At 44.8% G+C, this 27,437-nt stretch overlaps 1 protein-coding gene and 1 pseudogene across 2 annotated transcripts; both read left to right on the top strand.

The window, feature by feature from the left end:
• Positions 1-11: 11 nt before the first annotated feature.
• On the top strand, positions 12-26,843 carry ABCG5 (ATP binding cassette subfamily G member 5). 2 transcript variants are annotated; one of them, XM_012450602.3, is made up of 13 exons: positions 12-314; positions 875-996; positions 5,720-5,856; positions 5,935-6,033; positions 9,634-9,766; positions 11,228-11,367; positions 13,029-13,158; positions 13,615-13,828; positions 13,929-14,134; positions 15,102-15,240; positions 17,919-18,104; positions 24,858-24,970; positions 26,388-26,843. In XM_012450602.3, the coding sequence occupies exons 1-13, from the start codon at positions 172-174 to the stop codon at positions 26,579-26,581; spliced, it is 1,956 nt and encodes a 651-aa protein (XP_012306025.1). In that variant the 5' UTR covers positions 12-171; the 3' UTR covers positions 26,582-26,843. The 2 variants fall into 2 exon arrangements, with proteins under 2 accessions (XP_012306025.1, XP_064220112.1); XM_064364042.1 differs by lacking the exon at positions 12-314 and adding an exon at positions 1,800-1,919 and having other exon boundaries at positions 369-996.
• On the top strand, positions 1,936-4,317 carry LOC105716064 (large ribosomal subunit protein eL6-like; annotated as a pseudogene).
• Positions 26,844-27,437: the final 594 nt, after the last annotated feature.

Genomic DNA, 27,437 nt, shown 5'->3' with positions numbered 1-27,437 from the left:
AAAGGTACATCAGATAACGGCCTCCTTGGCCAAGTTCCAGTCCTGCCATCCTGAGGGACTCCAGGGTCAGGTGGAGCTGGCAGGGCAGTCTGCCACTGGCTTCCCAACTGCAGCCACTCCGAGGAGGGTCAGGCTACCAGAAAATCTGCCCAGCTTTGCTGCCCGTTGGCCATGGGTGACCTTCCATCTTTAACCCTCGGAGGGTCCATAGGACTCCAGGTAAACAGAGGCTCCCAGAGCTCCCTGGAGGGGGCTCCTGCCACTGCACCTGAGCCTCACAGTCTGGGCATCCTCCATGCCTCCTACAGCGTCAGGTAAGGCAGAGCCCTTGCTGCTGCTCCTCCCCAGGAGCACGGTTCACTCTTGAGCTGCCTGGCTGGGGACTTTGGGCTCCCTCTTCAGTGGATCGGGTGGAGAGAAGAGAGCGGGGAGGGCTGCACTGGGAAATGGGGAGCAACAGTAAATGGCCCCTCCCCCTGCCCAGGGAAGGGCCTGGTATAAACAAAGTTGCAGCTGTGCCCTGCCTACCCCAGTGTCTACCACTTGCCCTCTGCAGATGGAGAGAATCTGGGGAATCGGGGGCTGGGAATGCAAAGAGTCTTGAATCCAGGTGACGAATGCAGGGACAACCACTTCCCAGACAAATGGGCAGGACATTCGGAGCAGCTCCAGCACAGGCCCCCTCCCTAGGTGACAGACAGCCTCGGTAGCTACCTGCCAGGTTCTACAGAGGAGGATGCCGAGGCTGAAACACGTTAGGAGCCTGTCTGAAGATAACTGGGGTGGGACACAGGTGGGATCAACGCTGGGGACCCGGGTGTAGCCCCTTCCAGGGCCCCATGCTGCCTTTGCCTTCCTGGGATTTCCTTTAAAGCCACCGTGTGGGGCCCTGGTGGGACATCACATCTTGCTGGCGACAGTGGACCAGGCAGATCCTCAAAGACGTCTCCTTGTACGTGGAGAGCGGGCAGATCATGTGCATCCTAGGAAGCTCAGGTAAGCTTGGGAAGAAGGATTTTAAAAAGGCTTTGGCTTGAGTTAAACTCCACCCTGAAGAAACAGATACAGTTGTAGCAAGAAAGCCACAGGTTTGATATTAGAATGAAATCTAATGATGTCTGACTGTGAATAGAACCTGCTACCAATGTGAAATCTATAGAAAGATCCTGGAAAGAGTATAAAATTCTGCCTAACATGTACATGAATTCATATTTCAAAATATAAAAGGCCCCACAGTTCCATGGCACATAAAAGTACTCAGAAAACACAATTTCCCCTATCTGTACCCTGCCTAGAGATAGGAAAAGGAAAATGAATTAAATAAGCACAAATATGCCCGTTAAGCCCCAATCGTGGATTCCACCGGTCCTTTTTTATGATGGTATATTTCAGACATACAATCAATAATAGAGAATAGTCTGGGCATAGTGGCTCATGTCACTCCCAGCAGTTTGGGAGGCTGAGGTGGGAGAATCGCTTGACCCCAGGAGTTCAAGACCGGCCTCAGCAACATAGTGAGACCCCCATCACTAAAAAAAAATACAAAAGTTAGCTGGGCCTGGTGGTACATGTCTGTAGTCCCAGCTACTCAGGAGGCTGACGTGGGAAGATTGCTTGATCCTGGGAGGTTAAGGCAGCAGTGAGCTAAGATAGTGCTATTGCACTTCAGCCAGGGCAACAGAGCAAGACGCTGTCTCAAGAAAAAAAAAGACTGGAGAATAATATTTAAAAGTTCAGGTGTTAGCTTCAGGCCTCATCAGATCTCATCTGCTTCAGGTCTTTTCTTTTTTTTGAGACAGAGTTTCACTCTGTCACTTAGGCTGGAGTGCAGTGGTACGATCTCGGCTCATTGCATCCTCAACCTCCTGGGCTCAAGTGATCCTCCCACCTCAGCTGGAACTACAGGTGCATACCACCAGGTCTGGCTAATTTATTTTTATTTTTATCTTTTTTTGTAGAGACAGGGTTCTTGCTATGTTTCCCAGACTCTTTTTCTTTTTTAAGGAATTAAATATTACAAATTGCACTGAGGTCATCCATTGCCCATCCTCCACATCATCCTTCTCCTCCTCTTTCCCAGGGTAGCTGCCTTTGAGCCTAAAATCGGTGCTGTGTTTGTCTTTGTGTCCCTGCATCCTAACTAACCTTTAGTTGCAGATGTGTGGGGCAGTCTCTGAGGTGTTAATCCCAATTGTAAGAGCTCTCCATAACCTAATCATCTCCCAATATCACCTCCTAGCATGCCCCACTCCCAATACCATCATCTTGGGTGTGAAGATTTCAATGTGTGAATTTTAGGGAGACATAAACATTTAGACCATAGCACTGACTAAAGCTGTTACACTTTTCAAAGAGTTCCTGCCAGTTCTTGTTTCCATTTTTAAGCAATATCTAACTATACACATGTACCATAACATCCAGGGTCATGCTCAGCTTCCTTTTGATAAATACAGTGTGCTTCTTTACAAGAAAAAAATGCTGCCTCTTTCCCTTTAACAAATTCTCAGCTGTTGCAGTCCTTAGATAGAATTAAAAAAGGATTAGGCTTATAGACCGGAAGACGGGGCCTTAGTTCTCTTTCCCATCTTGCAAGATGGTGGGTGAAAAAGTTGAGAAGCCGGATACTAAAGAGAAGAAACCTGAAGCCAAGAAGGCTGATGCTGGTAGCAAAGTGAAAAAGGGTAACCTCAAGGCTAAAAAGCCCAAGAAGGGGAAGCCCCATTGCAGCCGCAATCCTGTTCTTGTCAGAGGAATTGGCAGGTATTCCCGATCTGCCATGTATTCCAGAAAGGCCATGTACAAGAGGAAGTACTCAGCGGCTGAATCCAAGGTTGAAAAGAAAAAGAAGGAGAAGGTTCTTGCAACTGTTACAAAACCAGTTGGTGGTGACAAAAACGGCGGTACCCGGGTGGTTAAACTTCGTAAAATGCCTAGGTATTATCCTACTGAAGACGTGCCTCGAAAGCTGTTGAGCCACGGCAAAAAACCCTTCAGTCAGCACGTGAGAAAACTGCGAGCCAGCATTACCCCCGGGACCATTCTGATCATCCTCACTGGACGCCACAGGGGCAAGAGGGTGGTTTTCCTGAAGCAGTTGGCTAGTGGCTTGTTACTTGTGACTGGACCTCTGGTCCTCAATCGAGTTCCTCTGCGAAGAACGCACCAGAAATTTGTCATTGCCACCTCAACCAAAATGATATCAGCAATGTAAAAATCCCAAAACATCTTACTGATGCTTACTTCAAGAAGAAGAAGTTGTGGAAGCCCAGACACCAGGAAGGTGAGATCTTCAACACAGAAAAAGAGAAATACGAGATTACAGAGCAGCGCAAGATTGATCAGAAAGCTGTGGACTCACAAATTTTACCAAAAATCAAAGCCATTCCTCAGCCCCAGGGCTACCTGCAATCTGTGTTTGCCCTGACAAATGGAATTTATCCTCACAAATTGGTGTTTTAAATGTCCTAATAATCTAATTAAATAACTGATTACCTTTAAGAAAAAAAAAGAATTAAAAAAGGATTAAGCAGGGTGGCATGTAGCACCCTTCTCAGAAGTCCCACTTCTAAGAACAACGAGAAGTGGAAACCCCTCATCTCAGAAGTGTACCCCAAAGGCCAATGTCATGTTTCATGCACATACAGCAAGACAGCAGAAGGGGCTCTTGACTGGGGTGGGGGTTGTGGGCTGATTTCTGATGAGACCCCGAATCATGGCTTTCGGACAATGCCTACCCTTTATACTGAAATGAATCCACAGTGGGCTACAAGTTCTACAAGGACAGGGACTGTATTCTGCTGTATCCTTATTACCTAGAATAGGGTTGGTCATGTAGTGGATGCTTAATAAATATTTGTTAAATAAAGGAGTAAAATAATTTTATGAATGACTCCATAGTATTGCATAAAATGACAATTTCATTGGTGTCTTATCTCAAGCAGCACTGCCCATCAAATCTTTATTAGCGAGGCATAGGACGATGACATATATGTTCAAAGTCTCACTAGAGTATAGTCTGAAGCAAGCCTGCCTAGAATTATCTGATTGACGAGGGTGTAGGCTCTGAGTTGGATGCTTCTTTGCAGATAATTTAGTTGTAAATAATTTCTGTCCTATTAGAAAAGAAAACCACAAATGTTATAGTTCTATTGCCCTTTAGGGCATTAACCAATTTTGTGTCTAACTTTGCTATCTTATTCCAACCTTCTTTTCCACACTGACTATGCATATCAATTTCTCATATCCTCTTTTGTTTTGAGATGGAGTCTTACTCTGTCACCCAGGAGTGGAGTGGTACGATCTTGGCGCAGTGCACCTCCACCTCCCAGGTTCAAACAATTCTCCTGCCTCAGCTCCCGAGTAGCTGGGATTACAGGCGCCCACCACCACACCTGGTTAATTTTTGTATTTTTAGTAGAGATGGAGTTGAGAGATGGGGTTCGAGACCATGTTGGCCAGGCTGCTCTCGAACTCCTGACCTCAGGCCACCTGCTTCAGCCTCTCAAAGTGCTGGGATTACAAGTGTGAGCCACTGCTCCCAGCCTCTCATATCCTCCTTTGAATGAGCTTTGTCATCTTACTGCTTTCCTCATTAATCAGTTAATAACATTTGACACATATTTTTTTAAAAAACTAAATTCATTCTCTATTTCTTTGTTTAAAGAAAAGTATCCTAGGCCGGGCTCGGTGGCTCACGCCTGTAATCCCAGCACTTTGGGAGGCCGAGGTGGGTGGATCACGAGGTCAAGAGATCGAGACCATCCTGGTCAACATGGTGAAACCCCGTCTCTACTAAAAATACAAAAAATTAGCTGGGCATGGTGGCGCGTGCCTATAATCCCAGCTACTCAGGAGGCTGAGGCAGGAGAATTGCCTGAACCCAGGAGGTGGAGGTTGCAGTGAGCCGAGACTGTGCCGCTGCACAAAAGCCTGGGTGACAGAGCAAGACTCAGTCTCAAAAAAATAGAAAGGAAAAAAGAAAAAGAAAACCAAGGGAAGCATCATCCCCCAGTCACCTCCAGCAGGCAGTTAGTTCACCGCAACCCCTCTGTGGGAACCTTCCTAGTGACATCCAGCAAGGCTGTGCCCCAGGCTCTAGTGCAGGCTGTGGCCAACTTGGTTTTACCAAAGGAGTCACCAAGCCAGTGCTTCTCAATCTCGACTGAAGCAGATCTGATTCAGCAGATCAGGGTGAGGCCTGGGGCTCTGCATTTCTGGCAAGCTCTCAGGGGTTGCTGATGCTGCTTGCTTTGTGAGCAAGGCTCTAGGCAATGTCACCTACATCCGGGTATAACTAGACCACCCCAGCAGGGCACAAAAAGAAATCCAGACGTTCTAGGATCCAAGCGTTTCTAAGAGTCTTGGCTTTGCTCTTATTCTGATACCTACAGTTGTTTCGTTTTTCAATCCAAAAGTTTTAAAGGCAAATAAACAAGCAGAGAACGCACCTTTGGTCTTGACCCAGATAAGAAAAATGGCGTGTCCCCTCTCAGGGGACAATCCAGAGACTCAAATGCATCCTAAGAGTTTGACCCACGAGACTGCGGCATGCACAGTGGCTGCGCGCTCTACAGGGCAGGGCCTGTATTCTGCAGTATTCTTAATCCCTAGAACAGGGTCCATCACGTAGCACTCTCGGCCCGCGGGGTCAGGCCCGCACAGAGGGTCTCAGGAAGCTCCTCCAAGGCCAGCACGGAGGGTTTCTGTTGTCGCCCCCCAGGCTCCGGGAAAACCACGCTGCTGGACGCCATGTCCGGGAGGCTGCGGCGCACGGGGACCTTCCTGGGGGAGGTGTACGTGAACGGCCAGGAACTGCGCCGGGACCAGTTCCAGGACTGCTTCTCCTACGTCCTGCAGGTGGGCGCTTCTCCCACACTCCCGGCCCCCTGCCCGCCCCCGGGGCTTGGGCGACGCTGACGCCCGCGTCTCCTGCAGAGCGACACCCTGCTGAGCAGCCTCACCGTGCGCGAGACGCTGCACTACACAGCGCTGCTGGCCATCCGCCGCGGCAGCCCCGGTTTCTTCCAGAAGAAGGTGGGTGCAGCCCTCTGCTTACAGCTGGCAAGCCGAGTGCCTTTGCATCCCCGCTGCCCTCCTCTCTTTGCCTACGCTTACCCATTCCTCCCTTTTGCTCGACACCCCTTCACTCTAGAGCATGCCTTGCACCCTGCACCGTGCACCCTGCACCGTGCACCCTGCACCGTGCACCCTGCGCTGCCGGAGAGAGCAGCCCCTTGTCACATGTGCCTTTGGAGCACTTGAAATGTGACTAGTCCAAAGACTGACATGTGCTCTGAGTGTAAAACACGTATCAGATTTTAGACTCTGAGTCTGAAAAAACAGAATGTGAAAAAGCCCATTAAGAATTTTTAGGTTGGGCAGGGTGGCTCACGCCTGTAATCCTAGCACTTTGGGAGGCCAAGACGGGAGGACTGCTTGAGTCTAGAAGTTTGAGACCAACCTGGGCAACATAGTGAGACTCAGTCTCTACAAAAAATGTAAAAATTAGTCAGGTGTGGTGGCATGCACCTGCAGTCCCAGCTGCTCAGGAGGCTGAGACAGGAGGATCTCTTGAACCCAGAAGGTCGAGGCTGCAGCAAGCCACGAGGGCAACATTGCACTCCAGCCTGAAGGATAGCCTGTATCCCCCAACCAAATAAGTAAATAAATATATAAATAAATAAAATTTAAAAAATATTGATTACAGATTGAAATGGTATTTTGTCCGTAAATAATATCATGTTAATTTCATCTGTTTCTTTTTACTTTTTAAAATATGGCTACTAAAATATTTCACTTCCATCTGTGGCTTGCATTACCATTCTCTGGGACCATGCTGTTCTTCAAGTTCCATGTTTGAATAGATAGAGTTATTTTTGCCACTGATTTTTCTCAGCTTGCTTGGAGGCGTCTTGAATGTGCCTTATCCAAACTGGACTGAGTTAATGAAGGAAGAAACGATTGAACTGTCAACTCCTTCTAGGTTCCAATCCTTTTCTTAAATGTATCCAGTTTGGAAGTAGCCACAGGTAAACCCACCCGGGATCTTACCTGGAAACTGCTTCATTTCTCTCTAGTCTGGGAAGGCCCATGAGCACCCAGGGAACGATTGACAGGTGGACATGCCTCCGTCAAGGGGCACAGCTTCGTGGAAGCAGGAGAACTCCTGATAGCAGAGTTATCTCCAATTGAGAGTCCTTTCTGAGCAAATCCAGCCCACAGAGTGTAAAATCCTGACAAGCAATTCAGTGGGAAGGAAGTGCTGATGATAAGAAAGGAGAGAACATGGCAGATCTGCTCCTGTCCTTGGAAGAACCTGGAAATAAGGCATGGCCAATGTGAGCAGGCTGTGTCTGCGGGGCTGTTGGCTATGGCTCAGGCTTCCCGGACCACCTGAGAGAGCACAGACAGTCCTCTCAATCCTGGCCCTGCCATTTGCTAATGGCATGATCTTGGGCAAGTTATGGACCGCTCTCTGTTTTCTCCTCTATAAAAAATACAGTAAGAATGCATTTCTCCTGGGTCAATGTGAGGAATACATCAGATTATGTGAAAGCACAGAGCATGGAGGGTGGGACTTGATTATCCCAATGGTCCTTACAAGAACTCTGAGTTCCATTTCCAATAGTGTTTCCAAAATATGGGAGAGCATTCCTGCTGGGGTGTGAAACCTCTGAGACAAATTAAGTAAATGTCTTCTCCGTCCATCCCTTCTAAACCAGGAGGGGCAAGCTTACTCCTTATGATGTTACAAAGATGAGAAGGAGGCTCAGGAATCTACACTGGCTGGTGAGCTCAGAAATCTCACTGCGTTAAGCAAAGTTTAATTCTAGGATCTTTCTACCCTGATGGCAAGAAAAGACCTTTCTGTTTTTTCCAGAATATATCATGCCAGTTTACTTACGCATTTTCACCTTCTCATTATTCCTTTGTACCTATTTCAGATCTGCCCATTATTTGGGTGGGTCAAAGCTTCATCTATGCCGTCCGCCCCTTCCCCTGACTCCCCTGGAATTTTGGTCCACAAGTCATCCTCTCTTCTGCAATCGAGCTTATTGTTTTGTAATGCAATGGTTTTGTTTCCATTTTCATAACACAGCCTTGTTAGGGATGTCTGGAAACAAAACTCATTACCATATGAGTATCTTCTGTTTCTGCTTTCCCCCGGGCTTTCCGCAGATAGAGGTAATCAGTACCGGAGGACAGAAACAGATTTGTGAACAGGTCTCTGGAGAGGAGATAAGCTGAGGAAGGAAAGACAGAGGGAGGAAGAAAGTCAAGCTGCTTTATTAGAAAGTCAGTAAAGAATGTTTTTTAGTTATTATTTTGGGGGAGTTGAGAATGAGGAGGAAGAAGGGTTTCAGGGAGCTGCAGGGTTTAAGTAGAGTGAAGAGAATTGGAGGAAAGGGAATTTTAAGTGTGGCTGTGGGTTATAATTGGGTCCCTCTTAAAGTCCTTAAAGAAATTCAAGTAAAGATTGGAATTATTTTTAATTACTTTTGAAGGCCGGATTATATGTCTCTGATGCAAAACCACACTGAGATTGCACCACATAGGACCCTGGCACTTACTTGGGTTATATAGTAGAAAACAGGTTTAGTTCAAATCAAGTTTGATTTTTTAAACATATAAAACATATATTATAATAAAGTTTCAAAACCTAAACACTTATAAAAGAAAGCAATATTGTAATCATAACTTTGGGGGATTTTTCTGTATGGGCTGGAGTGACTGAGGCTCCTGCAAATGGGAATTTAAGGACATATCCGTTGTTTCCTGGTTAATTTTCCTGAAGCAAGTATAAGCAGTTTTTGTTCCAGGGAATCTTATTTATTTATTTATTTAGAGACAGAAGTCTTGCTCTGTCACCTAGGCTGGAGTGCAGTGGCACAATCTCTGCTCCCTGCAACCTGTCTCCTGGGTTCAAGCAATTTTCCTGCCTCAGCCTCCCGAGTAGCTGGGATACGAGTGCCCACCACCACATCCAGCTAATTTCTGTACTTTTAGTACAGACAGGGTTTCACCATGTTGGCCAGGCTAGTCTTCAGCTCCTGACCTCAAGTGATTCACCCACCTCGACCTCCCAAAGTGCTGGCATTACAGGTGTAAGCCACCATGCCCAGCCCACTTTATTTTATTTCTGAGGAAGGATCTTGGTCTGTTGCCTAGGCTGGAGTGCAGTGGTACCATCATGGCTAACTGAGGTCTCAACCTCCTGGGATCAAGTGATCCTCCTGTCTAAGCATCCCGAGTAGGTGGGACTACAGGAACATGCCAGCACACCCAACTAATTTATTTTCTTTTTTTATAGAGACAGTGTCTCTCTTTTTTGCCCAAACTGGTCTCAAACTCCTGGCCTCAAGCAGTCCTCCTTCCTCGGCCTTCCAAAGTGTTGGGATTATAGGCATGAGCCATAGCACCCAGCCTCTGGGGATGTTTTAAAAAATTCATATTGTTTATTGATCTGAGACATATATTATGATTTAAGCCAAATTGGATCATATTATTATAAAAGACGTGCTTTCCCCAGGGTGTGGTGAGTCTGGAAGTGGCCCTTGCATTCTTGGTGGGGGCGGGTGTTGAAAAAACAGCTGCAGTCACTCCCAGCTTGCCTGTAATTTGTGTCTCTTGCAGGTGGAGGCCGTCATGGCAGAGCTGAGTCTGAGCCATGTGGCAGACCGACTGATTGGCAACTACAATTTGGGTGGCATTTCCACTGGTGAGCGGCGCCGGGTCTCCATCGCAGCCCAGCTGCTCCAGGATCCCAGTAAGTGACACCCAGAACTGCTACTAGCTGCTGTCTGGGCATCTTCTGTGTGTCTGCAGATACTTTGGACCCTTTCTTCACAGTCCTCATTCGGAAAGGGGGTTGCGTGCAACTGAAATCACAGGTTTTTCAAACTAGGGACCCGTTTTTTTTAGAAATGCTGTATAGCTCATTTCCCAATGCGATTCCATCATCCAAGCAAAGGAGCTCTTGGACTCAGAAGCATTGCATTGGTGTTACAGTGTTCCACCGGAGTCTTCCATGAATACAGAGCCTTGATCGGCCAATTGTTTCTTCTTACCAGGGCAATACCACTGTGTGGGCTGGGGAAAGCCAGTGAGTTTTGGTATGAACACAGGTGTTCATGAAATGGCAGGAATTAAAATAGGAATTTGAATGATACACTCAAAAGTGTTTATGTTGTGGGGAAGGGAGTGTCAAAACAGAGTAGTCGATCCTCTGCCTGGTTTGGTCATTTTCCCTATTGCCTGGGGAACCCTCGCCACCCATATGCAGCTGGAGAGGGCAGACTGCATCTAGATCCTTTCTTTGCACTGTGGCAGACCAGGGCTGCCTGTTCTTCAGATGGTGGTTTGTCACTAGAAGGCAGATAGAAAATGTTTTTAAGAGCCCTTGTCACTTTCTCTTTTTTTTTTTCTTTTTGAGACGGGGTCTCATTCTTGTCGCCCAGGCTGGAGTGCAGTGGCATGATCTCGACTCACTGCAACCTCCGCCTCCTGGTTCAAGTGATTCTCCTGCCTTAGCCTCCTGAGTAGCTGGGATTACAGGCACCCGCCACCATGCCCAGCTAACTTTTGTACTTTTAGTAGAGATGAAGTTTCACCATGTTGGCCAGGCTGGTCTTGAGCTCCTGACCTCAAGTGATCTGCCTGCCTTGGCCTCTCAAAGTGCTGGGATTACAGGCATGAGCCACTGCACCCAGCCCCCTTGTCACTTTTTAGGTAGAAATAAGTTACTTTAAACCCTCTAAAGAACCTAGATCCCTGCCACACTTCAGACCTTGTTTTATTGGTCAGAACTCCCTGTGCAAAGACCCTGCTGGTGTTGGAAAGTGTTACAGACATGAAATGGGGTTATGTCTTTTTGACAAGCCTCCACTCAGTCTTGTTTCAAAACAACTTGATGCCAGCCTGCCAGCCTTTGTTTCCTGGCAGGGTACCCTGGGCAGAGCCTAGTACCCTATGAGAGGCCTGATTTTCTTACTCCCTGTCCCCTGGAGGGTTTGAGCCCCACATGTGCTCCAGAGCTGGGAATTAGACCCTTCCAGGTCAGGTCCTTTCTCCTGAGCTCAGGCTGAAAGTCAGTTTCCATGTTTACTTCCCACTGCACACTGTTTGGATGGGGTGCAAATTCAATAAGGGACAGTTGAGAATTCTGAGTTTGAAGCACAGAGCCTGGGCTCTGCAGTGCCTCAGAAGTCTGGCCTGTCTTTGCTGGCAGAGGTCATGCTGTTTGATGAGCCGACCACAGGCCTAGACTGCATGACAGCTAATCAGATTGTCGTCCTCCTGGTGGAACTGGCTCGCAGGAACCGAATTGTGATCCTTACCATTCACCAGCCCCGTTCTGAACTTTTTCAGGTAAGGGGTTCAACTTGTAAAGGCCGGGTCTATGGTGAGTCGAGCTGGGAATCGCAGGGGCAGGGGCAAGATTTGTACCAGTGGCTAGGCACGGTGACTCACACTTGTAATTCCAGCACTTTGGGAGGCGGAGGCAAGAGGATCACTTGAGGCCAGGAGTTTGAGACCAACCTGGGCAATAAAGTGAGACTCTTCATCTCTAAAAAAAAAAGAAAGAAAGAAAGAAAAACGAGGCCGGGCGCAGTGGCTCACGCCTGTAATCCTAGCACTTTGGGAGGCTGAGGCGGGTGGATCACGAGGTCAAGAGATCGAGATCATCCTGGTCAACATGGTGAAACCCCATCTCTACTAAAAATACAAAAAATTAGCTGGGTATGGTGGCGCGTGCCTGTAATCACAGCTACTCAGGAGGCTGAGGCAGGAGAATTGCCTGAACCCGGGAGGCGGAGGTTGCAATGAGCTGAGATCGCGCCATTGCACTCCAGCCTGGGTAACGAGCGAAACTCTGTCACAAAAAAAAAAGAAAGAAAGAAAGAAAGAAAAATGAAAAGAAAGAAAAAGAAAAATTAGCCAGGCATGGTGGTACACACCTGTGGTCCCAGCTACTTGGGAGGCTAAGGTGACAGGATCACTTGAGCCCAGTAGGTCAAGGCTGCAGAAAGTCATGATCATGCCACTGCACTCTAGCCTGGGTGACAGAGCAAGACCTTGTCTCAGAAAAAAAAAAAAAAAGATTAGTGCTAGAGCAACTGGAGCCAACAGGTCCTGAGAGAGGAAGAGCAAAGGACGAAAACTCACTTCTTTCAGCACCTACCGTATTCCAAATACTTTCTCTGCATAGCTCATTTCATCTGCACAACACTCCTATGAGGTGTGTTTCAGTATATTCGCCTTACAGAGGAAAAGAGTAAAACTTAGCAATGATTCAAAATTGATAGCCAGGCATGGTGGCATGTTCCTGTAAACCCAGCTATTCAAGAGGCTGAGCCAGAAGAATCACTTGAACCCAGGATATTGCAGTGAGCCGGGATCGTGCCACTGCACTCTGGGTGACAGACTGAGATTTCATCTCAAAAAAAACAAAAACAAAAACAAATTGAGCCAAGATCACACAGTTATTAATATTAAAAAGCTAGCATTAGGGTTTCACAGCCACATTGGCTTCAAAGGCTGTGTTTTTCCACTAAATCTTACAGATTTCCTTCCAAAAAAAAATCTCACTTCCTCCACCCAGTATCCCTTTAGTTAGCTATTATTTGCTTTTTATAGAGTAGAAGCTGAGATTTAAAATGAAAATAAAGAAACAAACTAAGACCCACCCCAGCTCACCCGAGGTCACTCACATGGCGTGGCTGGGACTTAACCCAGGTCCAGTCATGCTTGTCTATCCCAGATATGATGCTGGGCCTCAGGATGGAGGCAGCATAACCCACAGTGCTAGCCTAGGCTCACAAGGTAGCGATGCACTTTGACTGTCTCCAGGAATACTGACGCAGGGCCAAGGTCATCGAAGGACTGACTGCTTGGAAGTGTATTTCCCATAAAGAGATGGTGATCATAAGAAATACTTGACCTTGGCCCTGCATCAGTATTCTTGGAGACATTCAAAGTACATTGCTGCCCTTGTGATCACACACTAACTACATCTGTTGTCTGATCAGCTCTTTGACAAAATTGCCATCCTGAGCTTCGGAGAGCTGGTTTTCTGTGGCACACCAGTGGAAATGCTTGATTTCTTCAATGACTGCGGTTACCCTTGTCCTGAACATTCAAACCCTTTTGACTTCTATAGTAAGTTTTTCTTTCACATTCCCCATCGTGAATGTTTTTAAACTTTCTAATCTCACATTCCTGCCTGGATGACACCAGCACTAGTGGGTTTGACTGTTGCTTTTGTTTTTGTGTTTTATACTCTTCAAGGAATTTACTTGGCCTGGTCAATTAACTTGCCAGAGATGACTATCAGAATGAGGTTGGGGAGCTCTCTCAAACAAACTGGCACCTTGCTACTACTTTATCAGAGAATCATTAGCTGAGCTTCCAAATTCTCCCAGACAATCCCAATGGGATCCTCAAGGCCCAGCTGGGATGCTTTAAAGTATTCTGATTTTATAGGTAGGCATTAACCACAAATTTTATCTTGATGGAATGAGGTATTATGGCCAGTACTCCTGAACCAAATGTATATCCGTGTACATACATGCATTTAAAAACACTTGGGTGACATCTTTTGGGAAAACCTTTTAGTGGACCTGACATCAGTGGATACCCAAAGCAAGGAACGGGAAATAGAAACCTACAAGAGAGTCCAGATGATAGAATCTGCCTACAAGAAATCAGCAATTTGTCATAAAACTTTGGAGAATATTGAAAGAACGAAACACCTGAAAACATTACCAATGGTTCCTTTCAAAACCAAAGATTCTCCTGGAGTTTTCTCTAAACTGGGTGTTCTCTTGAGGTAAGAGGCTCACACATGTGAGCAATGCCCATTGGAGGACTTTAGCCATCCCCCAATAACAGTTCTGAAAAGGAATTACAGCAGGGTTGTCTGTTTTCAGGAGAGTGACAAGAAACTTGGTGAGAAATAAGCTGGCAGTGATTATGCGTCTCCTTCAGAATCTGATCATGGGTTTGTTCCTCCTTTTCTTCGTTCTACGGGTCCAGAACAATGTGCTAAAGGGTGCTATCCAGGACCGCGTGGGTCTCCTGTACCAGTTTGTGGGTGCCACCCCGTACACAGGCATGCTCAACGCTGTGAATCTGTGTAAGTGTCCACGTGCTGGAGGTGCACCTTTCTGCCTAAACACCTCCCTCCTCCAGCTGTCACCTTACAAAAGTCCACCATCATAAGGATATTTCTCTGAGCTAAACCCGGCCCTCCGGATTCCCTCTCTGGGGAAAGGTAACTATTGAGTTACCAACATGTTAATACGAATGAGCTCACCAGGTGGATCTCTCTGGGGGCTAAGGATCCAGGGAAACAGGAAGTGCCGATGTGCTGGTGGGGAGGGTTTGAGGAGCTTTTCAAAAGATCATTCCTCCTATCTCATCTTGGCTGCACAGCCCAGGGAGCTCAGCAAATAGGCCACCTTCGCACCATTAGCTTCTTTTTGGAGCCGATTTTAGGACAGCCAGCACCTCATTTTCAAACTCAGTGGAATTCCAGAGACAATACCTGGTTGCCTAACGTTGCAGGAAGTGGATGTTAGAGGGATTCCCCAAAGTCAACACTGTTAGGGAATAAGAGGAGAGGATTCCGCTGCTGTGAAGTTGCCCTAGAGCTTGACCCGAGAGGCAATGCTCAGTGTCTGCATTTACTGGGGTTGCCTGGCCTTCTGAGAGCAAGTATAAAATGCAGGCTGCTGGTGGCAGGGGTGGGACGGGGTGAGGGGAGTCCTGCACAGAAAGGAGACAAAGTGCTTCAAATCACTGATTCATGCCCCCTGTGCATGTACTTTTATTGAACTGGTGACAACTCCCTGCTTTAGAGAGAAGGAAATAAATTACATCTTTTGCAACTGTATTGCAATTGAGGTAGAGTGTAGATTTCTGGGGTGGGGATTTATTGTCCTGTGGATGGCAGGTCCCCTCCTTCCCTGACTAGGGGAACCCCTCGCCAGCTGGTTTTCACCCCATCCAGCCCTGACAGACATCATGTTCAGCTTGAGCTAACCCTCCCTCTCTCAGCTGGGTGGTGACTAACTGTTCTGAAACCCGCCTTCCATCCCCAGTTCCTGTGCTGCGAGCTGTCAGTGACCAGGAGAGTCAGGATGGCCTCTACCAGAAGTGGCAGATGCTGCTGGCCTACGTGCTGCACGTCCTCCCCTTCAGCGTTGTTGCCACCATGATTTTCAGCAGTGTGAGCTACTGGTGAGGGGTTGTTCATTTCACCCAGGGCCAGGCTCCCATGGAGTCATGGAGCCAGTGGGACTTGTACAGGGAGAGCTCCAGGGTGGAGTTCTCTGCTCTGGAGGATCGACACGTTGCCCATCAGTGTCTAGCGCAATGTCTGATCTTCCAGGACATTAATTTTATTGTAAATAGCCCCACTGTGGGCTGCGGGAGACCTGAGAACAAATCACCAAGACGACACCTGCCAGGGAATGGCCTGTCCCACATTCACGGCAGGGCCTGGGCCGGAGAAGAGGGCTCTGAAGTAGCTGGGATCCAGGTGTATGTGGGGCCCGGGGGCAGGGAGAAAGCAGCCTGAGTGTAAAACCTTAAAACAGACACATTCAGAGGGTAGGAAGAGGACAGCAAGCCAACAGAGGAGGCAGAGGGTGATCAGGGAGGTAGAAAGAGAAGCAGGACTGGGCTGCGTCAGAGAGGATGAGGAAGGAGAGAGTTTCAAGGAAGTGTCATGAACACTTCAATAGTGCAGGGGTTAAAGGAGGTGAGGCATAAGGGGAGGAGGCCATTGCAATCTTCCAAAACAGAGCTTCAGTGGAGTTGTGAGGGTGCAAGTCAGGTTTACAAGAAGGTAAGGTGTGAGATGGAGGAAGCAGATACTGTTTCGAGAAGCTTGGTGTTACAGGGTAGGATGAAGAGGCAGTTGCTTAAATGACCATCAAGTTCAAACTATGGTTGTTTTAGGATGTGGTAAATAAGACCATCAAAACACATTAGATTGAGAGTAGATGAAAATGCAGCCAAAATTTGGATAAGTCAAAGAGGAAGTTTCCGGAGTAGACCAAGGTAGGGATAGGGGAATCCGAATAACATGGGATGAAGGATGCAAGCAGCTAGGGTCATGCTTTCAAAGATGGAGTGTAGGAAGACAGAGAGGGAGAGAGAGAATGAAAAATAGAGATGATGAAGATAGCAAGAAATTAATAAAATAGGAGGTGAATTCAGCTGGTGAGCACTGGAGAGAGAATGAAATTGGTAGGGGAAAATTTTAAAGTAAGAGTTTATATCAGTCATAATGGAATATGCTATTAGAACTCAATACACACTGAAGAAATTTTAGGGGTCCAGGAGCCTGCTGAAGCAAAGTGGCAGAGAGGACCCAGTTAGTGTGGCAATATGTCTTGTCCAGCACACCTTCCATTGCTTAAGAGAGAGTAGGGTCCCCAGATGTGGGGATTGATAAGGCAAAGAACGGCAGAAGGGGCCAAGCATCTGCAGCAGTGAGAGCACTGGGGAAGTGAGAGGCAGGAGGCCGTGATCACAGAGGGTGTCCTCAGACTCTGAAATCCTGGGAGTGGAACGCTTTTGAGTAATATTTAAGTCCAGAACATGGTGAGTCATCAAGATTAGGTAGATGGAGCCACTGGAATTGAGGAGATTAGTTAATTAGGAACCACTGATGTGGATGGCTCATCAAGAGGGTTGAAGAACTTGAGGAAAATGATAGTGGAGAGTTGAAAAAATGATCCTGGTCCAGATGCTATAAAATCATCAAAGGTGAGAGAATGTTTTAAACATCACAGAAGACCACAACGAGGAATGGCATTGATAGCATAAGCAAACCTTATGATTTGTACAGAGGAAAAGTAGATGGCCTGAAGAGTAAGTGTTAAGGAGGGGTGAGTATAAGACATGCCAGCCTTTTTTGCTCACTCTACAAACAGGATAAAGAGCAGCCATGCCTAATGATCATTGAAGACATGTTATCACCAGGGAAATGTAATTCGGAGAAAGGCATATGAGAGGAAAGGTGCATGGATATAGGGTGATTTGTTTACAAGAAAATGAAGGTCAGGCCAGGTACAGTGACTCACATCTGTAATCCTAGCACTTTGGAAAGCTGAGGTGGGTAAACCACTTGAGGCCAGGAGTTCGAGACCAACTTGGCCAACATGGTGAAACCCCATCTCCACTAAATAAAAAAAAAAATTAGCCGGGTGTGGTGGCAGGCACCTGTAATCCCAGCTACTTGGGAGGCTAGGGCAGAAGAATCACTGGAACCCAGGAGGCAGAGGTTGTAGTGAGCCAAGATCACACCACTGCACTCCAGCCTGGGCGACAGAGCGCAACTCTGTCTCAAAAAAGAAAATGAAGGTCAAGTCAATGGACGAGGTTGGTAGAATAAAAGACAAGAATGGAATGGAGTCGGCCTGGGGAGGGCTAACCTGATCGAGGACAAAAGAAGTGAGGGGTTTTCACATGGGCAAGAATCCCACATGACAGAGATGAGGTTCAGGGAAGGAGGGGCTGGGAAGTGGGCTGGGTGAGCCCTTAACATGAAGGTAGGTGTGGTGCTAGCTAGGCAGAATATGGTTAGTTATGAAGAAGCCTGTAGAGTTCAACAAGCCTGCTTATTGCGGTGAGTTGTGACCATTGTCTAAGTAATTTAATGTTTTCCTATGAGAGCTGAAGGAGCTCTGAAAGGGAAAAGGTGTCTCCCATAATGGGAACAATTTGATGTAATAAATAGTCTCAAATGTTGGCTCCTTTCCAAAAAGGTCTTTCAAAGGGGCGTGTGGCTTACTCTGCAAACTCCTCCCACCCACTCACCACCAAGGATTTCTTCATAGAGGCAAGTGCAGTATTTTTCTTAAATGATAGCCCTTGGAAAAGAAACTAAAGAGCTTATGCTTTTCTAGGACGCTGGGCTTATATCCTGAGGTTGCCAGATTTGGATATTTCTCTGCTGCTCTCTTGGCCCCCCACGTAATTGGTGAATTTCTAACTCTTGTGCTACTTGGTATCGTCCAAAACCCAAATATAGTCAACAGTGTAGTGGCTCTGCTGTCCATTGCGGGGATACTTATTGGATCTGGATTCCTCAGGTAAGAGATCACAATTCCAAAATTTAGATTGGGATAATCTGTTATTAATGATCACCTAATAGTGACTGTTGTAAAGGAATTCCAGAGGAGAACTGATAGTGATTTCAGATATTACCTTATAGCCTGGAACATTTATACTGCTTGTTAATCATTATTGCCTTAGACCTTGAACTGATCATTTGTTCAATAAAATGTCTTTTTTATTAAGAATAAGGAACTGACAAGTTTATGTTATGATATGATTCACATGTAATAAGCCATTATACCAAAAGAAGAAAACCAGTCTGGATGCTCCAGGAAAAACCCACAGCCCACGTGACAGGCTAAATAACTTGCATGCATTAGTTCATTTCTGACCTGATACCGTTGAGTGGGTACTGTGGTTCTCAATTCCCAGTTATTCTTAGGAATTAAGACTAGTCAGATAAAAAAAAAGAGGCTGCAGGATAAAAGACTGTTCCAAAGAGTATTAAGGCTTAAAGGACATGAGCCAAATGATAGCAGGAATTATCTCTGGGTGATACTGATTTTAATTTTTTTCTTCATATTTCTGCATTTTATAAATGCTCTATAAAATGGATAACTATCATTTTAAAACCAGGAAAAAATATATCCGCACACAGTTTTAAAAAGCAGCAGCAAAAAGGGCAGAACATTTTAAAAGGGTAAAAATGATCCCAGCGGGTGATGTGAGTGGGATCTAGTAATTAATCTATGGGTCCCCAAGGAAACATGAAGGCTGTTTCTTTGACTTTTTTTTTTGTAGATGGAGTCTCACTGTTACCCAGGCTGGAGTGCAGTGGCATGATCTCGGCTCACTGCAACCTCCACCTCCCGGGTTCAAGCAATTCTTCTGTGTCAGCCTCCCGAGTAGCTGGGATTACAGGCATACACCACCACGTCCAGCTAATTTTTGTATTTTCAGTATAGACAGGGTTTCACCATGTTGGTTAGGCTGGTCTCAAACTCCTGACCTCATGATCTGCCCACCTTGGCCTCCCAAAGTGCTGGGATTATAGATGTGAGCCACTGTATCCGGACTTGACTTAAAAATTTTAAAATCCAATCAAAAAGCAAAAACATTACTAAGCATCTACTTTATAAAATTATATGTGTGTGTTTAATTATTTAACTCTCAGAGCAATCCATTTTCAGTGAAGAAAATGAAGCTCAGACTTGACTTTGCTCAAGTCACACCGTGAAGGCTGTGACACATGTGACTTCCTGGAGAGAGGCTGACCTATGAGTCAGAAACTTCCTCTACCACTTGCCACAGTTGCTTTTCTATTTAAATTAGTTTCCTCATTTATAAAAAAGAGATCACTATTTCAGCCCCACCTACCTCAAGGGATCATGAGAAGCAAAGGAAATAATCAATATGAAAACACATTATAAACTGTAGTGAGTTATATGAAGGAGAGATACTATAAAGCAAAGTGAACTAAGCTTTGATCAATCAAGGAGGATATTTTTTCACACTAAGAACATTATATTGTGTTTGTCCATGTTGCTTAAGTGGATTATTAACATTTATGAAAAGTGCAGAAATCAAATCACACCAAGAGCACAGAATCAAGCCAGCAATGTACAGACCCAGCCTTAGGCGCCACCTCCTCTGTTGTTATTCGAATCACTGTTTCAGTTAATCTGGTGCCATTTCATGCACAGATAATCCCCGACTTATGATTTTTTGAGAAAGTGATATCTGTTCTATAGAAACCGTATTTTGTTTTTGTTTTTTTGAGACAGTCTCACTCTGTCGCCCAGGCTGAAGTGCAGTGGCTCAATCTCAGCTCACTGCAAACTCCGCTTCCCAGGTTCAAGAGAATCTCGTGCCTCAGTCTCCTGAATAGCTGGGACTATAGGTGCGTGCCACCATGCCCAGATAATTTTGTATTTTTAGTAGAGATGGGGTTTCGCCACATTGACCAGGCTAGTCTTGAACTTTTGACCTCAAGTGATTCACCCATTTTGGCCTCCCAAAGTGCTGGGATTACAGGCATGAGCCACTGCACCCGGCCTAGAAATCATATTCTGAGTAGCCATACAAACATTCTGTATGTTCAGAACAGTATTCAATAAACTGCATTAAATATTCATGAATTTATTGTAAAATAGGCTTTGTGTTAGATGATTTTTTGCAACTGTAGGTTAACGTTAAGTGTTCTGAGCATATTTAAGGTAGACCAGACTAAGCTGTAATGTTTGGTAGGCTAGGTGTCTTAAATGCATTTTTTTGTTTGTTTGTTTTTGAGACGGAATCTCACGCAGTCACCTAGGCTGAAGTGCAGTGGCACCATCGCAGCTCACTGCAACCTCTGCCTCCCAGGTTCAAGTAATTTTCCTGCCTCAGCCTCCTGAGTAGCTGGGATTACAGGCACCTGGCATCATGCCTGGCTAATTTTTGTATTTTTAGTAGAGATGGGATTTCACCATATTGGCCAGGTTGGTCTCAAACTCCTGACCTCAGGTGATACCCCGTCTCAGCCTCCCAAAGCTCTGGGATTACAGGAGTAAGCCATTGCGCCCGGCCTTAAATGCATTTTTAACTTAGAATATTTTCAATTTATGATGGATTTATCTGGAAGTAAACCCATCATAAGAAACATTTGTATTGGGTTTTTAGGAAAAGGAAGTTAATCGCTCTTCATTTATTTGTTTTTTTGCTGCTTCTCACTCTGTCACCCAGGCGGGAGTGCAGTGGCACAATCTCAGCTCACTGCAACGTCCACCGTTCAGGTTCAAGTGATTCTCCTGCCTCAGCCTCCTGAATAGCTGGGATTACAGTTGCGCACCACCATGCCTGGCTAATTTTTTAATTTTTAATAGAGATGAGGTATCACCAAGTTGGCCACGCTGGTCACAAACTCCTGACTTTAAGTGATTTCCCTGCCTTGGCCTCCCAAATCCCTGCTGCGATTACGGGCATGAGCCACTGCACCTGGCAGTTAATTGCTCTTAAAAGGTAGGCAGTGGCCAAGAATACTAAATACTCAGATTAGTTGCAAAATCTTAACATCCCAAGGCTGCACATGGATTCCACTCCCATCACTGAATTAAAACTCCACTCTTTTTTTTTTTTTTTTTTTTTTTGAGACGGAGTCTCGCTCTTGTTACCCAGGCTGGAGTGCAATGGCGCGATCTCGGCTCACCGCAACCTCCGCCTCCTGGGTTCAGGCAATTCTCCTGCCTCAGCCTCCTGAGTAGCTGGGATTACAGTGGAAAAGATCAAAACTCCACTCTTAGAGGCCACATCAACCTGCTAGTCATTTCATTTACCCATTTTTCTCCCCAGTCATCATCTTCCTAGTGAACTGCCTGCGGCATTTGTGCTGGTGGCTCCCTCCTCTTTCAAACACAAAGGAAACTAGCTTTGCCGTTCTTTCTGCTTACAAAATCATGCAAATTCTCGGGGGAAGAAATGCACACAATATAAATCTATATGCGGAAGAAAGTAAAAGTTACCTGAAGTATCAGAGCCCAGAGTCAAATTTTGTTGTAGTTCTTGCTAGAATTTTATATACTTTTTTTTGTTTTTTTGAAATGGAGTTTCGCTCGTTGCCCAGGCTGGAGTGCGATGGCGCGATCTCGGCTCACCGCAACCTCCGCCTCCCAGGTTCAGGTGATTCTCCTGCCTCAGCCTCCCAAGTAGCTGGGATTAAGGGCGCACACCACCACGCCCAGCTAATTTTGTATTTTCAGTAGAGTTGGGGTTTCTCCGTGTTGGTCAGGCAGGTCTCAAACTCCTGACGTCGGGTGATCCGCCTGCCTCGGCCTCCCAAAGTGCTGGGTTTACAGGCGTGAGCCACGGTAACTGGCAGAATTTTATACAATTTTTAATAAAGATGAAATCATCCTGTTGTGTAACATATATGCATACCTTTTTTCCCCATTTAACAACATAATATGAATTGGCTGGGTGTGGTGTCACGTGCCTGTAATTTCAGTTACTCAGGAGGCTGAGGCAGGAGAATCACCTGAATCCGGGAGGCAGAGACGCAGTGAGCAAAAATTACATCACTGCACTCTAGCCTAGGTGACAGAATCAGACTCCGTTTCAAAAACAAAAACAAAAAACAACAACAAAAAAGGACAAACCAACATAATGTGGACAATGTCATGTCAATACATCTAGATCTCTGGTTCCTCCGCTGCTTCTCCTTTTGTCTTTGCTTTTCACTGATCCATTGCTCTCTGTCACCTGCACAGTCTGTCCGTTGTTCCCAAAGTTACAGACGCACTGTCTCTGAAAGCCCCCTTTGTTTTCTCTCTCAGCCTATCACACGCTACCTCCTGTCACAGTCTTCCTTTACAGTAACAGATTAGCCGCCGCTTGAAGGCAGCAGCTGTGTCTTATTCCTCATTTTAGACCTTCTCAGCAGCCAGCCCGTGGGCCGTAGACCGATTACACCTGCAAACATTATTTGTTGAATTAAGTGAATAAGTGAATGAGTCCTCTGTCTTTGAACTGTATACACACTGCATCACTCACCAAATTATGTTGGTTTTCTTTTCTGATATCAAACTGTAGATGCATGTGGAACGTTCTGTGTTTGACTGTGTGGTACAGGGAGAAACAAAGGTGCCACAGTTCCCACCTCAAAAGATAGCACTCTAGCCACCAGGCAGCCACCCTCATGGCCATCATCCTACTCCAGGCCTTTGTCATCTTAAACTTTGTTGTAGTCTGCTCCTTTTTTATTTTATTTATTTATTTATTTTTGCTGTTCTTACTCTGTCCTCATTCTGGCCATCCTACTTGCTGGAGTCAGGTTAATTTTCTCAGAATGCTGATTTCAGCCTGACCTTTCTCATTTATGGTCATTCATTCTCAACTCATGTCAAGCCCCTGAAATGGCTGTTTCTGGCTATTTTTCCAAGCTCTCCTACCACTGTTCACACTTCACATCTCTGCTCCAGTCTTTCTGCTCCAGTCAGTTCCATATGCAGCCCTTGACATGCCTGTACTCATACTATTTCTGCCTTCCTAGAATTTGCTTCCGAAGACCTAATTCCTTCCCAGATTCCCATGTATCCTTTTCAGTGAGCAACCTCTCAATGTGGTTAACTCAATTTTGTGCCTTAGGAAATTGCCAATAACTGAAAGTTTGGAGGCCACTTGGAAACAGGTGAAACCATAAGTACTAAATACAAGAATATCATGGATATATGGCACACATTTTTTATACTTTCTTGGCACAAATAATTCACCATTATTTGAGACAAATAGTCTCACTTTGGGAGGCCGAGGCTACTATTTGAGACAAACTATTCACAAATAGTTCATTACTCCAAAGGAAGACTGTGACAGGAGGTAGCGTGTGATCGCGTGTACATTTTTATAGTTGTAAGGATATATTCTGTATCTCCAACTACATTATGAGTTCCTTAGGGATAGGATACGTCTTTTGAAGTTCTCAAGCTCCTAGAACTGGTGACTTGCAAACAAAATTTTATATCTTTTGATTTGCAGAAAATATATAGTGGACTAAGAAGATCACAGTGTCAGCATAAAGTCTCACCTGAAATAGATTGGAGAGGAGAACATATTTCATTTTCACAATAAATACTGGCTCAGTCTCTCCTTTCTTTTTCCTTTATATTCTAGGTTAGTTCTAACTTCCTACACTGGTACTTTCAACTTTCTGTTTAATAACAAAATCTCCTCCTCCAATTGGTGTGTGTTAGGTCTGTGTTTTCTTGTATGTTTATGCCAATAGTGCTTACCAAAATAAGTAGACAGTAATCGATCATGAGAAAACTGTTAAATTAAAGTCTTCACTATCACAGGCCACTGTGCTGTGACTAAAACTGACAAAGTGCTATGCTTACTGACTTAGAAGGATGTCTGAGACATATGTTTGGCAGAAAAAGAGTAGGTTAGGAAAGAGCATGAAGAGTTTAATTCTATATACACCATGGAATACTATGCAGCCATAAAAAACGATGAGTTCATGTCCTTTGTAGGGACATGGATGAATCTGGAAACCATCACTCTCAGCAAACTGACACAAGAACAGAAAATCAAACATCACATGTTCTCACTCATAGGCAGGTGTTGAACAATGAGAAGACATGGACACAGGGAGGGGAGCATCACACACTGGGGTGTGTTGCGGGGGAATAGGGGAGGGACAGCAGGGGGTAGGGACTGGGGAGGGATAACATGGGGAGAAATGCCAGATATAGGTGACAGGGGGATGGAGGCAGCAAACCACATTGCCATGTATGTACCTATGCAACATTCCTGCATGTTCTGCACATGTACCCCAGAATCTAGAGTGCAATAAAATACATACATATATACAAAGAACTTATCATGCAATGTTTAAATGAAAATGTATAACAAATTCAAAATGCAAATGGGTATATGCCAAATTCTGTAGTAGCTCTATCCCAAAAGGATAACATGTTCAATTTAATATAAATAAATTATCCTCTGAAAAAAAATTTAATTCTATTTATATAGGACTTTATAATTTAATATATAGTTTATATAGTTTAATTCCATTTATATAAAACATTATATATATAACAAAAATATCGACAGTAGTTATTTCTAGGCAATGGTATTTCTTTATATTTTTCAATATTGTTTGAAGGTTTCTTTTTATAGTGAGCATAACTTTTATAATAAAGAGATAGAAAACTATATTCATGTTGTAAAACATGACATAAGGATTGCCTTTCTTTTCATTTGGTGGGACTATTGCCAGAGCCTACTGAATTTCATTTTTGTTTTCTTTTTTTAAGAAACATACAAGACATGCCCATTCCTTTTAAAATCATCAGTTATTTTACATTCCAAAAATATTGCAGTGAGATTCTTATAGTCAATGAGTTCTACGGACTGAATTTCACTTGTGGTAAGTATTCTATTTGGGGATATTATTTTTACATGTTACTCTGAGGTAGCAATTTCATAGAGGAAATGTACTTTTGAAATAAAAGCTGTGTTTTATAATAATTCAATTTAAAACTCTGTTTTGAAATACAGCCTAACATTTTCTCTAATTTTTTTTTTTTTTTTTTTAGACAGAGTCTCACTCTGTCACCCAGGCTGGAGTATAATGGCACAATTTCAGCTCACTGCAACCTCCGCCTCCTGGGTTCAAGCGGTTTTCCCTGCCTCAGCCTCCTGAGTAGCTGGGATTATAGGTGCCCACCACCATGCCTGGCTAATTTTTGTATTTTTAGTAGAGACGGGGTGTTGTCATGTTGGCCAGGCTGGTCTTGAACTCCTGACCTCAGGTGATCAACCCGCCTTGGCCTCCCAAAGTGCTGGAATTATAGGGGTGAGCCATCACACCCGGCCTCTGATTTTTAAAATGAAAGAAAGTAAGCAGTGGTCAAATTAGTCTCCTATCAAAGGTCAATAGATAAGGGCCGCTTTGATATTGTTAAAAAATGACAGGCCTTATGCACACTAAGGTAAACTCTAGTATATTCCAGATAGACTCGGTTCCTGCATCTACTGAACACTTTCAAGCAGGCTGAAGTGACTTCTTGTTCCCCAAAATGTACGTTGTACATAGCTAAATAAAGCCACTTTTGAAAAAAGTCTATTCCTCAGTCCCACCAGATGGAAGTAGGACCAGGACAACGACCTTATGGCTATTAGAAATCTCAGGGTGGCCGGGCACAGTGGCTCATGCCTGTAATCCCAGCACTTTGGGAGGCCGGGGTGGGTGGATCATGTGAGGTCAGGAGTTAGAGACCAGCCTGGCCAACATGGCAAAACTCTGTTTCTACTAAAAATACAAAAATGAGCCAGGCGTGGTGGTGCATGCCTATAATACCAGCTACTTGGGAGGTTGAAACACGAGAATCACTTGAACCTGGGAGGCGGACGTTGCAGTGAGCTGAGATCGAGCCACTGCACTCTAGCCTGCACAGCAGAGTGAAACTGTCTCAAAAGAAAAAAAAACCTCAGGGCCACTCCACAGACAACCAACGAATATGGTTGAATTTAGTAGCTGTTTTAAATAAATTTAGGTGATAATGTCAGTAACTTTAGGATAGCCCCTGCTAAGTGATCATGATTTTTATCACAAATATGTAATGAATCTATACCCAAAACAGAAACAAAAGCATGTGCATCTTCAAATGAAGCCAAAGCCCAGAACTGCTCACTCTTGCTTCATCAAATTGTAAATTCTGGGCTTGCTAAAGTGTCCTGTATTTTTCATTAAGGAGGGAACTTAGCAAGCATTTGGTAAATACTTGTTGATTAAATTACCTAAGATAAACCATACCTGACACTGTCAATCTTTTCCTTGGCAGGCAGTGCAAATGTTTCTGTGACAACTAATCCAATGTGTGCCTTCACTCAAGGAATTCAGTTCATTGAGCAAACCTGCCCAGGTGCAACATCTAGATTCACAATGAACTTTCTGGTTTTGTATTCATTTATTCCGGCTCTTGTCATCCTAGGAATAGTTGTTTTCAAAATAAGAGATCATCTCATTAGCAGGTAGTGAAAACCATGGCTGGGAAAATGGAAGTGAAGCTGCTGACTATGCATGACTGCTCTGAATGTGTGAAATGAGAGTGCCATGTATTTCTTTCTTGATAGGACATCTTAAATCTTTTAACCATTAAGACTCCATTTGTGCCTTTCGGATCCACACAGGCCCTGAATACAGTGGAAGTGGTTCAGTCCCTTGCTGAACATGTGGTATTTGGAAGCTTGTGACTGAGCTGGCCCAACAATGTAAATAATAATCATTCATAAATCAATGGGAGACTCGTGTGACTATTTTTTCCCCTTGTTCTAGACACAGAAAAAAATAGGTCAGCTTAAAAATATGCTTACATTTGATAAAGGATTAGGCAAAAAAAAAAGGTTTGAAGGATTACTGACTGTAATTGACAGAAAAAAAAGTTGTGGGTTTAGCTGAAGCAAGGTTATCATGCAGAATTGGGTAAGAATGCTTCTGGTTCATGGAAAACCCAGAGTTAAATGCACATGCCCACACGAGGGGTTGGAGTTACCTGTTCACATCGAGAGAATGCTGGGCAGATGGATAATGAGCACCAGTGCGACAGAGCACCCGGTGACTTTACTGAGGATTAAAATAAAAACTGTAGGAGTGGGCTCAACAGTGAACAAAACACACCAGACAAACCTCTGGTTATGTTTTTAAAGATTCGTTTGCTATTTTCCACTTTCAGCTGAGTTTACTTATAGAATTATAAGTAAACGTTTAAGTGTATGCACTGAGAAATAACCTCCTTAAGGTTGGAGATCAGATGTCAAAGTCCATATAGAAAAAAGGCTGATGTAGCTAGACATGGTGTCTCATGTCTGTAATCCCAGCGGCTCAGGAGGCT

Source organism: Aotus nancymaae, unplaced genomic scaffold, assembly GCF_030222135.1.
Source record: "Aotus nancymaae isolate 86718 unplaced genomic scaffold, 86718_ANA_hifiasm-v0.15.2.pri h1tg000057l, whole genome shotgun sequence".
In the NCBI taxonomy this organism is placed as follows: Eukaryota; Metazoa; Chordata; class Mammalia; order Primates; family Aotidae; genus Aotus; species Aotus nancymaae.
The sequence above is the reverse complement of the archived record's forward strand: the minus strand, read 5'-3'. Positions and strand labels throughout refer to the sequence as shown.

Excerpts from the sequence above, each read along its gene's own strand:
- ABCG5 (XM_012450602.3), top strand. The coding sequence starts at position 172 with ATGGGTGACCTTCCATCTTTAACCCTCGGAGGGTCCATAGGACTCCAG. Across the intron at positions 11,368-13,028 it reads CCCGTTCTGAACTTTTTCAG|CTCTTTGACAAAATTGCCAT; the intron begins GTAAGGGGTTCA and ends TTGTCTGATCAG. Across the intron at positions 13,159-13,614 it reads AAACCCTTTTGACTTCTATA|TGGACCTGACATCAGTGGAT; the intron begins GTAAGTTTTTCT and ends AAAACCTTTTAG.